Source organism: Neopsephotus bourkii, unplaced genomic scaffold (assembly GCF_033783945.1).
Source record: "Neopsephotus bourkii isolate Nb327-2 ecotype Australia unplaced genomic scaffold, CSIRO-AGI_Nbou_v1 NB_2, whole genome shotgun sequence".
Classification (NCBI taxonomy): Eukaryota; Metazoa; Chordata; class Aves; order Psittaciformes; family Psittacidae; genus Neopsephotus; species Neopsephotus bourkii.
Window position 1 is genome coordinate 1,370,833 of NW_026900519.1, and position 11,795 is coordinate 1,382,627.

Sequence of the window (11,795 nt, forward strand, 5' to 3'; positions counted from 1 at the left end):
CCCGCTGAAGGAAGTGATGAGGATACGGCCTTTGAGCCACCCAAGGGCAACGTGGCCCAACCAAGGGCACGGCCATGCTCTTGCGGAGCCTCTGCTGACGTTCCCATACCGGGATGGGGCCGTGGCAGCAGCCCACGGCCGTGGGAGCAAGGGAGGGGTCCTTGGAGCCACGTCTGCACCCGCAGCGCTTTGGCAGGGAGGAGGCAGAGCGCTGGCAACGCAGGCAGCGAGGACATGGGGCAATTGCAGGGTGGCTGCGAGGGGAAGGGCAGGATCCTGAGCACCAATGGGGCAGGGAAAGGGGCGGCCCCGTGGGGTGAGTCAGGGGAATCCTGGGCTTTGGGGGCTGCATTTCCAGCACTGAGACGGGAGCTCAAACGCTTCCCCTGCATTGGGTGGGAATTCCAAGCACGGGGAGGGGACACCAGCACCGGGACATTGGGCTCCTCTCGGGACTCATCCCGCTGGCAGGAACGGGGATGCTTCGCTTTCCGAGCGCTCCCGGCCCCGCTCCCCGCCCTCCATCTGGCAGCAGGAGATGGGAGTCACGGGCAAAAGCCCTCGGTGGGGAGGAAGGAGGAAGGCGACGCAGCCGCGTTCCCGGCAGCCCTTCCCTCCCTCCTCGGGGGGAACGCTTCCCAATGACGCCCACCGCGCCCCGCGGCAGCTGGAAGCCGGAGGCGAGCAGATCCCAGGCTCCGCTGCCTGCGCCGATGCTCCCGGCCCCGAGGCCCCCTGCCCGGTGCAGGAGCGAGCAGCAGCTTTAAAAGCAGTGGGGAAAGACCTTGAGGCGCTGCTGCAGACAGAGGCCGTGGTCCCCAAGTGCATCCCGGAGCCAGGCTGGTCTGGGGGTGAGAGGAGGGAGGATTCACCCCTTGAATCACATCACATCAGGGTACAGGCATGGGCGCCACATGACCCCCGCATCCCCGCTGGCAGCACCGGCACCGGCCCGTGGTGGCCCAGGGAGCAGGGAAGGGTTCGCCCCCGGTTCAGCCGCAGCCCCACATCCCCAGCACCGAGTCAGAGCCCGGCCCCGTGGCATCCAGCGGGATGGGACTGACGGCGGCTCCGGTGTGGGCAGAGGGAGCCGGGGCTCAGCGCGGCACCGGGGGAGGAGGAGAGCGCTGCTGCTCGCCAGAGCCAGATAACGAGAGCGATGGGAAGGGCTGAGGCTGCATCAGGGTGATGGGGATGTAAAGGGGCTGTGGGAGAGCACAGGGAATGTCCCCTGCACCCCCAAAGCGAGGTCAATGCAAGCCAGGCTCACAGGCATTGCCCGGCGCTGCTCCGGTTCTCCCTCGTGGCAGGGGTCAGAAAGCCCCTTCCCTACCTATGGGGAGCAGGGATGGGAGCAGACCCATGACAGAGAGGGGGGCTCGCTGCTCCCCCCAAACTACAAATCCCAGGAGACATCGCGCTGCGAGAGCCCGGCCAAGGGCACCCTGCGAGGGGCAGGACCCGGTCCGCACCAGTCCCCGTGCTCCCGGTGCTGGCAGGAGGCAGCGGAAGGAGCCGGTGAGAGGCCGCTGACGGAGCCACTGTTTTTTCCCATCCTAAAAATAACCGCTGGCCGTTTCCCCAGTTCCCGGCCTCGCCAACGCTCTCCCATCAGCTGAACCCCCCCCCCCCCCCAAACCCAGGCACCTTCCGTCAGCGCCGGGGGAGGCACCCGCACGCCGCAAATAGAAACCGGGGACAGGGGCGAGCGGGAGGCAGCGGAAGCGGGAGCAAAGAGCCCGTCCCCAGCTATTCCCGAGCCGTTTTAATTAGCACCCGCTCCCGAGTCGGAGGCTTTGCTTGGGCACGGAGCAACGCACGACCTTTAGAAGAGGAGGAAAAGGAGGGGATGAAAGAGGCAGCGGAGCAGCTCAGGAGCTGGGGAGAAGGCTGAGCTTCAAATAGCCTCAGTGTCAGGCACTCGGCGGCGTTTAATGAGCCACGGGGAGAGATTTAACAGCACAGGAGCTATTTCTGATCGCTTGGGAAGGGAGGGGGAGAGAAAGACGGAGAAGGGAGGAGGAGGAGGAGGCAGCCAAGATGACATCCTGGGTGGCAGCACCCGGAATAGCCGTGTCCCTGAGGATGGAGCGGCTGCAGGCAATGGGAAGCCAAAGCGGGTTCCCTGCAGGCACTGGAACAGGGGTCAGAGCAGGGTGAGGGGACCCTGTGTGCCCAGCAGAGCCCACACTGCAAAGAGAACCCAGAACCCTTAGGGGAGCCCCACAGCAGCCGGTGCTGTTGGCAAGACCCCATCGTGGGCACCTGGCAGAGGCAGAAGTGGCTCCTTACTGAAGCCCACTCATCCCATGGAGCGGGTGAGCTCGCCACAGGCACGCAAGCGCTGCCTCCCTCCTCCGGGCTGCCCTGTGCTGCCACCACGGCACAGATGTGAGGAAAGCCTCCCACCGGGCTCGGCATCTGCTTCCCTCCCTGCACCCAGCCCGCTTCCGAGGAGAGGGGGCAGATTCCCCCTGCTCTCTGTGCCACACACATGGGGGAGATGCAGTGCAGGGGAATGGGGCCAAGCCCGGGCGGCTGCCGTCCAGCTGCAAGCAGCACCGGGATGAAACAGCCCAGAAACAGGGATTCCTGTGGCAACAGAGCTGGGTCGCTGAGCAAAAGGCGGATGGGGCAGGAAGCCTCTGGCACAGACCTGCATGGCCCCATGGATGCTGCCTCCTCCTCCTCCTGCTGTCATCCCGCTGGCCAGGTGGATTACTTGAGGTGGAGGTAGCGGACAGCCCATGGAAGGGTATGAAATGAGCCTGACAACCCCCTGGAGGTGAATCTCCCATGAATGGGAATGCCACAGCTTCCCGGGGGGCTGCACCGCAGCACAGGGCAGGAGCCAGCACTGAGCATGCAGGCACAGGGGCAGCACGAGCTGCAACTCGCACCTTGGAAGAAGGCGACACTATGAGATGGGATAACGTTTCCTTTTAATGGATCAGAGCGTTCTGTCTGCCTCCGTTTGTCCCAAATCATCTGTACAATAGGGGCAGGCTGGGTTTTCTCTACATCCACAGGGCAATTCCTGCAACACAGAGAAGTGGGGTTGGTTTTAAGGTGGGTTCTGATCCCAGGGCTCTTAAACCAGTGCCAGTAACCAAGAGCCAGCGGCTCCCCCAGGCCAGAGCAGAGGGAGCAGAGAACTGAACCTGCTCCCTGCAGAGCCCCTTGGAGCAGCTCCTGGTGCCTCCCCAGCCCCGCAGCCTCCCAGCTGTCAGCACATAGGAAGAGGAGGGATAAGGCACCATAAAGGAAAAGGGGCCTGGCCCTGCCACCCCAAGACAGAAGCTGCTTGTTTGCAGTGGAAGGGAGCATAGACAGGGCAGAGGCCGCCTCTGCTCTCCCTCTGGGGCCTCAGGCACCAGCCTGCCCCTGAGCTGCCCTCCCCAGCGGTGACCTGGAGGCAGCAGTGAGGCCCCAGCAGCCTCCTCTGACATCAGGCTCAACCCGGAGGCCTCCCCAGCACCGCACTGGGGCTGTTCTGGGCAGGGTGAGCCCCATGGAGCTGACACCCATGGAGAAGGGCAGCAGTGGAGCACAGGAACTGGTCTGCAGAGATCCCAGCCAGGACACAGGGGACACTGACCTCAGTTACTCCAGGGCTTTTACAAGGGCTTCATTCGCTTCTACTTTGATCTGGGCTTCTGCTTTAGCTGCTTCATCCGATGCTGCAGCCATCTCTGAAACAGCCTTCTCCAGGTTTGATTTTGCAGTCTGAACACAAGGAGCACAAGGAACACGTCACGGAGAGACCAGGAAGCTTGTCCTGCAGAGCCCTCCTTACCCCCATGCAGGGGCCCCACAGACACCTTATCAACAGGCCCTGCAGGGGAAAAGCTGGTTTGGAGACCGAAGAGGGTTGGGGAGGGGCAAGATCAGCATCTGTGTGAGGGAGGGAAGGGGTAATGACTGCAGAGCTTCTTCTCCCCGCAGCCTGCGGGGAGTTCATGGGGAGGAGCCCCTTTGATGCGGATCAGGGGGCGATGGGGAAGCAGGGGAGGGGGGGAAGGCGCAGCCCTGGCTCCGGGCACAGGCACAGGAAGCCCCTGAGACAACCCCAGTGACACAGGGGAGAGAATTTGGGGCCCGGCTGCTGGTGCCTGCCCCAGGGAGCCCACTCACCGCCAGGTCCAGCATGTCCATGGTCACCGCCTCCTCCGCCAGCACCTGCACCGTGGAGTCCGCGTGGACCGTGACGGAGCCGCTGCTCACTGCGGAGGCACGAGAGCAGCACCGGGTCAGGCAGCGCTGCCCCACGGGCCTGCTTGGGGGTCAGGCTATGGGGCAGAGCCGGGAAGTGCATCCCGGAGCCTCCATGATCCTTTTGCCATAGCAAAGGGTGACACCCTCCTGCTGCACGTCCCCACGTCCCTTGGGGACTGGAAGGGAAAGATGCTCCCAGAGAGGGTGAACAGACCCGAAACCCCATGTCCCAGGGGCACCCCTTGATGGGCAGAGCCCCCCTCCATCACTCACCGAAGTACTTGGTGGCTGTGCCATCCTCAGCATGGACGGTCACCACCCCCGGCTTGAGGACCTGCAGCGTGGGGACATGCGAGGCCAGGATGCCGAAGGAGCCGGTCAGCGTGGGCACATCCACCTGCTTCACGTTGGCGCCGTTGTAGAACACCTGGACACGGGAGAGCGGAGCGGGTGGGAACCGGGAATGGAACGGGACGGGACGCCGGTGGCTGCCGCCCCTCTGGGTGCTGAGGGATGAAGGGGGCAGAGCCCGGGCGTTAACACCGGCACCGAGCGGTGGGGGGGGCACACGGAGACCAGAGGCGGGAGGTGCCGCATTGCCCACACCGTGCTCGGGCCCCCCCCGCGCCTCACAGGCGGGAGCGGAGAGAGACCGAGGTCAGGGCCAAGGTCGGTGCCGGTGGCGGGGCCCGCGGTACCTGCGTGGGCGAGGCGAAGGTGAAGGCCATGGGCGCGGGCCCGGCCGCGGCCTCCGCGTACCCGCGGGCTCGTGGCAGCGCCGGGCGGGCGGCGAGCAGCGGAGCGAGGCGGCGGGCGACCAACATGGCGGCGGCGGCGGCGGCGGCGGGCACGGGAGAGGGCGGTGGGGCGCGGATCACGTGACACCGAGCGTGGATCCCAGCATCCCCCGCGCCCCGGACTACAGCGGCCGTGGGGAGCTGCGCGCCGCCCGGAAGTGACCGCAGCGGGGCGGGCCGCGGAGGATCATGGGATTTGTAGTCCTGGGGCCCGATGTTGGAGGCTGGGGGTGGGAGATCCTGAACGGAACCACCCGGAACCCCCCGGAACCCCCCGTGCCCGAGACCCGCCCTGAGCTGCCCGGGCCGGCAGGGGCTGTGCGGGCAGGGCTCGGGTACAACCGGGGGCCTGGGTACGGGCAGGGCTCGGGTACGGGCAGGGCTCCGGTCATAGACGGGGCTCGGTACAGGCGGGGCTGTGGGTACAGACAGGGCTCTGGGTACGGGCAGGGCTCTGGTACAGGGAGGGCTCCGGTACAGGGAGGGCTCCGGTAAAAGCAGAGCTCTGGGTACAGGCAGGTCTGATACAGACAGGGCTCCGGTACAGACAGGGCTCGCTGTGGGGCAGGCAGGGCTCTGGGTACAGGCAGGGCTCCGGGTACAGGCAGGGCTCGGGTACAGGCAGGGCTCGGGTACAGGCAGGGCTCCGGGTACAGGCAGGGCTCGGGTACAGGCAGGGCTCCGGTACAGGCAGGGCTCCGGTACAGGCAGGGCTCTGGGTACAGGCAGGGCTCTCGGTGCAGGCAGGGCTCCGGTACAGGCAGGGCTCGGGTACAGGCAGGGCTCGGGTACAGGCAGGGCTCCGGGTACAGGCAGGGCTCGGGTACAGGCAGGGCTCCGGGTACAGGCAGGGCTCCGGGTACAGGCAGGGCTCCGGGTACAGGCAGGGCTCCGGGTACAGGCAGGGCTCGGGGCAGCCCCTGTCCCCACGTGACGCCCGCGCCGCGCGGGGGCGGCTCCGGTTCATTCATAAATCCCGGGGCCGCCCCGCACCGAGCGCAGCGGCGGCGATGGAGCCCCGGTCCCGGCTGTAGGTGAGTGTCTGGCCCCGCCGCCTCGCGACAGCTCCTATCGCGACAGCTCCTATCGCGACACCCGGACCCGGCCCGACCGGGGAGACCCCCTCGCATCCCGCCGCGCGTGGAAGTCCTGGGGGGTCCTGCATCCCTGCCAGCATCCTTACCCTACATCCCTACCAGCATCCCTAGCCTACATCCGTAACAGCATCCTTACCCTACATCCTTGCCAGCATCCCTACCCTACATTCTTGCCAGCATCCTTACCTTACATCCCTGACAGCATCCCTTCCCCATATCCCTGTCCGCATCCCTGCCCCACATCCTTCTCAGCCCCACGGAGCTCCCATCTGCCGCTGCCCCACATCGCTGCCAGCATCCCTGCCTACCTCCCGCATCCCTGCCTGCATCCCACATCCCGGGCGGGGCCGGGGCAGCCGGGGGGGGGGAGCAGAGCGGGTCCTTCCTCTCCCCCCCCCACCGCCGGCCCCATGGGATGCTCACACTTGTGGGGCGCAGACCCCGCCCTCCCCCTCCGCCCCGTGCGGGAGCGCCGGGTCCCCCGGTCCGAGCCCCCCCGTGTCTGTGTCCGTGTCCCGGCCCGAGGCCGCGGGGACTGGCCCCTCCAGACAATGGCCGCGCTGTTCCAGCTGGGTCGCCATGGAGACGGGATTCCTCCATGATGGGGAACGGGGGGGGCACCCTTCATCCGTCATCCTTTCCCCCCCCACCGAGCCCCCGCCTCGGTGCCCGCAGGGATCCCATCCATGGGTGCCCATCCCCGCCAGGCCCCGGCTCCCCCTTGCCCTGGGCACAGCGCGGAGGGCAGAGGAGGGACCCCCCGCTTCTCCTTCCCCGGGGGTCTCGGGGTGCCTCCCATCACCCTGCGGTGCCCCAGGGCCGGGCAGGGGGGGGGTCTCCCCCTAGAACCCCCCCTATATCCCTCCGAGGGGTCCGTACCGATGCCGGCCGGGTCCGTCCCCCCCAATCCGAGCAGCGGCTCCCCCCGGGGCCGAGGCTCCATTCACGGCTTTCTCTGACCTGATTTGAGCGGATTCCAGCGGCGAGACCCCCCACCCGCCGCCCCCCCGGCAGCCGCTGCTGGGCTGACTCAGAGCCCCAAGAGCCAAGGGGATCCCGCCTGCAGCTCCCCCCCCTTCAGTGCCCCGAGCTGCTCCCCACAAGCTCCCCCGGCCCCCCCCACCCCAACCCTGGGGCACAGCCCCGGCCACCGCGGGGGAAGCTCCGGCTGCCATGGGGCCGCTGGTCTGTGCCCCACGGGGAGCCGGGGGTGGGCGCAAGGTGCCAGCGATGGGGGCGAGGGGGCTGCATCCTCCTCCCCATCCCTGCATCCTGCTTCCCTCCATCCCACCGCGCCTCCATCCTTCCTCCTGACCACACCCTCCCTCCATCCCTTCATCCCGGTCCCTCCCTCCATCCCTCCCGGTCCCTCCCTCCCGGTTCCTCCCGGTCCTTCCCGCACCGCGGTGCCGGGCAGGGCCCCCGGGGCCGGGCAGGACCCGCCGCCCGTCACCCCCCGGCCCTGCCCCGGCACCTCCCGTTGGTTTCCCCCCCCTGCCCCAGGACGCGCTCGGGCTGGGACGGACCATGAGCGATGAGCCGACACCGTGGGACAACGCGACCGAGAGCGCGACGGTGAGCAGGGCCGCGCTGCCCACCCCTGCCTGCGCTGCCCCCGACGGGCTCCCGGTTTGGGGGGTCCTAGGGGGGGCCGGGCTCTGCATGGCCTCCATGGGGCTGGGGTCTGCATCCTGCTGTCACCCCCCCTGCTGCACCGCTCCTGGGGGTGGGTGACCCCTCTCTGCATCCCCCTGAGATGCTCTGAGTGCGGCTACGCGGGGGTGCAGGCACCGACCCCTGCGCTGGGGCTGGGGTCCTGTCCCCATCCCCATCCCCATCCCCATCCCCATCCCCATCCCCATCCCCATCCCCATCCCTGCTCGGTGTGGGGCCCCCCGGCTGCCGTTGCCTTGGTGAACGCAGGTCCCCAGAGCCGGCAGCAGGCCCGGGGGTGGCGGGGGAGCAGGAGCATCACTGGGGAGCAGCGCTCGGCGTCAGCCCCACACCCCCATGGGGCCGGGGCTGGGCTGTGGACCCCCCCCATCCTCCATCTCAGCCCCTGTGCCTGGTGCAGGCGGTGCCCGGTGAGGTGTCCCCCCAGGATGGGTACGTGCTGCTCCTTGCCCTGCTCTCCATCTTCATCGGTGGTACCCTGGTCCTGCTCTCCAGCATCCTGATCATCTGCCGCCGGTGCTGTGAGGCCGACCGCCGGCACTCCAGGTGGGCAGCGATGTGGGGTACGGGGGGGGGGGGCTGCTATGGGGCACTGCTGACCCCGCATCCCCCAACAGAGCCAGCGATGACCCCGAGAAAACCAACACCACCTACCTGGAGGACTCGCAGCCGGCCCAGGGTGAGCATCACAGCGATCTGCCCCTGCCCACCCACCAGTAACACCAGCAGCTCCTCAATGGGGGGAGCTCCCCCCTCTCCTGAGTGCTGGGGGTGGCCACACACCCCCATTACCCAACACCCAGTGTGGTGGCTGGCATCGAGGCCTTGGGTGCAGTGAGTTTGCCCGGCCTCAGCAGGGGATGCTGGCATGCACCACGGTGGGGGTCCCTGCTTCCTGACACCCCCTTTTCTCCATAGATATCACCATCAGAGTGGAGGACCCCGACTGCCTGTCGTCCTCCAGCTACCGGGATGCTGAGAGCGAGCGGTTCCTGTCCTCCAGCTCCTCCACCGCCCGCCGCGTGTCCTTCAACGAGGCCGCGCTCTTCGAGCAGGGCAAGAAGACCCAGGAGAAGGGGAGGAGGTGAAGCTCCAGGCTGGGACATGGGGGGGGAAAGCCAAAGGGAGGGGGACACCGGGGGCACCCCTCCTAATGCTGCGTGCCCGGCAGGTACACGCTGACGGAGGGGGACTTCCATCACCTGAAGAACGCGCGCCTGACCCACCTGCACCTCCCGCCGCCCGCCCTCAAGATCGTCACCATCCACGAGTGTGAGTCCAGTGAGAACAGCCTGGCCATGACCCCCCGCCTGCCCCCCGCCAAGCCCGGCCTTGCCATCTTCCAGGTGAGCACCAACGGGGGTGGCACCGCTGCACCCGGCGCTGGGGAGAGGTCCTGGGGTGCAGGGGGCTCCTCCTGGTTGAGCCCCATGAGCGCTCTCTGCCCCGCAGCCCCCCGCGGGGGCCCTGCCGCAGCCGGTGTGCCCCAGTTCGGCGCTGCCCGGGGACACCTACAACTCCAGTGCCGACACCAGCTTCACCCAGGCCAGCCCGGCCGCCTCCTCCTCTGACTCCGGGGAGGGCCCCTCGGTGAGTGCCGGGCACCAGGGAGGGGAAGAGCCTGCCCTGACCCCCCCATTCCCACTTGGGGCTCCTTGGGGCCATGGGATGGGATGGACATGGGGAGGATGTAGAGAAACCGGTTCTGTCCCCCCCATCCCCATCCCCGGGGGACATTTGTGCATCAGCTGAGCAGGATGAAGCCCTCATGCCCTTCTCCCCATGCTCCCAGTTGGCACCAGTGCCCAGGAGTGGAGCGGGCAGCACCGGCCCTGGGGAGCCCCCCCCGGCCCCAGCGCAGGGCACGGTGCTGCAGTTCTTCACCCGCCTGCGCCGCCACGCCAGCCTGGACGGGGCCAGCCCCTACTTCAAGATCAAGAAGTGGAAGCTGGAGAGCACCCAGCGGGCGTCCAGCCTGGACACCAGAGGTGGGAGCTGCCCCATGGGGCTCACTGGTTGTGCTGGGATGGAACCGGGACCCCCTCTCTTAGCCCTGCCTTATTGCTCCCTCCTCCAGGGTCTCCCAAGCGGCGGCAGTTCCAGCGGCAGCGGGCGGCCAGCGAGAGCATGGACCAGGAGGACCGGGACCCGCACCAGACCGACATCATCCAGTACATCGCCCACACGGATGATGTGGCCTTCCACCCCGCGGGGGGGCCCTTCCTGCCCTCCCCCGCCAGCCCCCCACCCTCTCTCGGCAGGTATTTTTCAGTAGATAGAAGGGATGGGGAGGGGGCTTGGAAGGTTTCGGGGGACCCCAAGCACGGGGGGGGCTCCCACCTTCATGCGGGGTGGACGGTGCATGGGGACCACAGCGCCGAGGTCATGCCCGTCCCTGCCGTGATGCCGGGGTGGTACCCGCAGGTTAGAGCCGGGTGAGGGCAGCCCCGGCGAGGCCGCGGTCCCCGAGCCCCCCAGCGCCTACCACGACATCTGGAGCCTCCGCGCCTCGCTGGAGCTCTACGCCTCCTCCGAGCGCAGCAACGACCAGGACTCGGTGCGCAGCGACGGCGGCGACAGCGTCTCCTCGACCGGCGGCTTCCCCCCCTGCCCCTCTTCATCCCTGGACGAGGCCGAAGGCCCCGAGGAGAAGCTCTGGGGTCGGCCCAAGGCGGAGGAGTCGGAGCCCGGCACACGGAAGCTGCTGCAGATGGACAGCGGCTACGCCTCCATTGAGGCGCCCAGCAAGGGGGGCGAGGAGGGGCCCCCCAAGGACCAGACGGCCTCTGAGAAGCGCATTTGCTTCACCAGCGCCGGGCGGAAAGGCACCATCTTCGAGAGCTTCGAGGGCCGGGAGCCGGAGGAGGAGGAGGAAGAGGAGGATGAGGATGAGGAGGACGGGAGCACGGCCCTCGGTGCGGCTGGGGGGGGTCTCCCCCGTCCCCACAGCCCCTTGGCTTGGTCCCCTTACGGGCAGATGTTCCCGGGGCGGGAGGCGCTGCCCCGGCGGGACTACAGCATCGATGAGAAGACGGACGCGTTGTTCAACGCCTTCGTGCGCCACGACCCGCAGTTCGACGAGTCCCCGCTGCGGGGCAAGCACCGCTCCCGCACTCACCTGCGCAAGCAGTGGCAGCACACCAAGCAGTACAGCGACCCCGGCGTGCGTTACCCGGCCCTGGAGCGGCACCGCACCCCGCTGCGCCGCGGGGACAGCGCCAACTACCCCCTGGACAGCCGCTTCCACAGCCCCCTGCCCCGCATCGTCAGCGCCGGTGATGAGGAGGCAGCGGAGGCGGCCGATGGGGTCCCCCCGACCCCGGCACTGCCGGACCCCGAGATCCAGGTGATTGTAGAGGAGGAGCCCGGAGAGGCCGTGCCCGAGGCTAAAAGCGGCCCCGAGCCCCCCCCGGATTGCCCCGGCCCCGGGAGGTGCCTGGGGCTGGGCTCCGGTTCGGAGCTGCTGCTGATGGACAAGATCACGGGCGGCATCGAGGAGCGGCTCTATGGACACTTGAGGCAGGCGGGGGGGGGCTCCGAGCACACGGTGGCCGTGGCAGCCAGCGATGCCCCCCCCGACCACAGCCCTGTCTAAGGCCCGATGCGAGGGGGAGAGAGACCCCGGGGCTGCATCCCCTCCTGCTGCATGGAGGATGCGCGGGGTCCCCTGGCTGTACCCCAACCCCAGTGCGGGGGTCCGGCAGTGCGGGGTGGCCGAGGGGCCCGGGGGGGGGGGGGGTTGAGATGGAGCAGAGCAAGGAGGGGGTTAAGCCCTGAGCCCAGCCCAGGGGTCCTGTCCCCCCCCCAGTGCTGTGTAGCAGATGCGCTCCCCCCATGCTCCGGTGTTCACAAGCAATAATGCCCCCGGTGCAGCCGGGATGCCCCGGTGAGGATGGGGCCAGAGCTGGGTGCTCCCCGCCTCCAGTTCTGCAGGGATCCTGGGATCTAAACTGGAAGCCACTGGGGTGGCCGTGCTGGGGCAAGAGGATGCTCGAGGGGCTCCTGTGGCAGC

At 68.2% G+C, this 11,795-nt stretch overlaps 2 protein-coding genes across 2 annotated transcripts; one reads left to right on the forward strand and one right to left on the reverse strand.

The window, feature by feature from the left end:
• Window positions 1-2,926: 2,926 nt before the first annotated feature.
• On the reverse strand, window positions 2,927-10,770 carry ATP5F1D (ATP synthase F1 subunit delta). Its single transcript, XM_061361362.1, has 6 exons — window positions 10,766-10,770; window positions 4,914-4,981; window positions 4,489-4,642; window positions 4,135-4,223; window positions 3,599-3,726; window positions 2,927-3,037 (listed from the first exon to the last, which is right to left on the reverse strand). The coding sequence occupies exons 2-5, from the start codon at window positions 4,941-4,943 to the stop codon at window positions 3,604-3,606; spliced, it is 396 nt and encodes a 131-aa protein (XP_061217346.1). The 5' UTR covers window positions 4,944-4,981; window positions 10,766-10,770; the 3' UTR covers window positions 2,927-3,037; window positions 3,599-3,603.
• CBARP (CACN subunit beta associated regulatory protein) lies at window positions 5,908-11,401 on the forward strand. The gene is made up of 10 exons (XM_061361485.1): window positions 5,908-6,046; window positions 7,613-7,684; window positions 8,184-8,329; window positions 8,401-8,462; window positions 8,702-8,867; window positions 8,955-9,129; window positions 9,236-9,402; window positions 9,593-9,771; window positions 9,861-10,044; window positions 10,208-11,401. Exons 2-10 carry the CDS (start codon window positions 7,637-7,639, stop codon window positions 11,376-11,378), a joined length of 2,298 nt encoding a protein of 765 aa, XP_061217469.1. The 5' UTR covers window positions 5,908-6,046; window positions 7,613-7,636; the 3' UTR covers window positions 11,379-11,401.
• The last annotated feature ends 394 nt before the right edge of the window (window positions 11,402-11,795 follow it).

Bases quoted from the DNA above. Each gene is read 5' to 3' on its own strand.
- ATP5F1D (XM_061361362.1), bottom strand. From the start codon at position 4,943: ATGGCCTTCACCTTCGCCTCGCCCACGCAG. The intron at 4,224-4,488 runs GTGAGTGATGGA...GTGCCTCCGCAG, and splicing joins CACAGCCACCAAGTACTTCG to TGAGCAGCGGCTCCGTCACG. The intron at 3,727-4,134 runs GTGAGTGGGCTC...CCTTGTGTTCAG, and splicing joins TGGACATGCTGGACCTGGCG to ACTGCAAAATCAAACCTGGA.
- CBARP (XM_061361485.1), top strand. From the start codon at position 7,637: ATGAGCGATGAGCCGACACCGTGGGACAACGCGACCGAGAGCGCGACG. The intron at 8,868-8,954 runs GTGAAGCTCCAG...CGTGCCCGGCAG, and splicing joins ACCCAGGAGAAGGGGAGGAG to GTACACGCTGACGGAGGGGG. The intron at 9,403-9,592 runs GCCTGCCCTGAC...ACCAGTGCCCAG, and splicing joins GGGCACCAGGGAGGGGAAGA to GAGTGGAGCGGGCAGCACCG.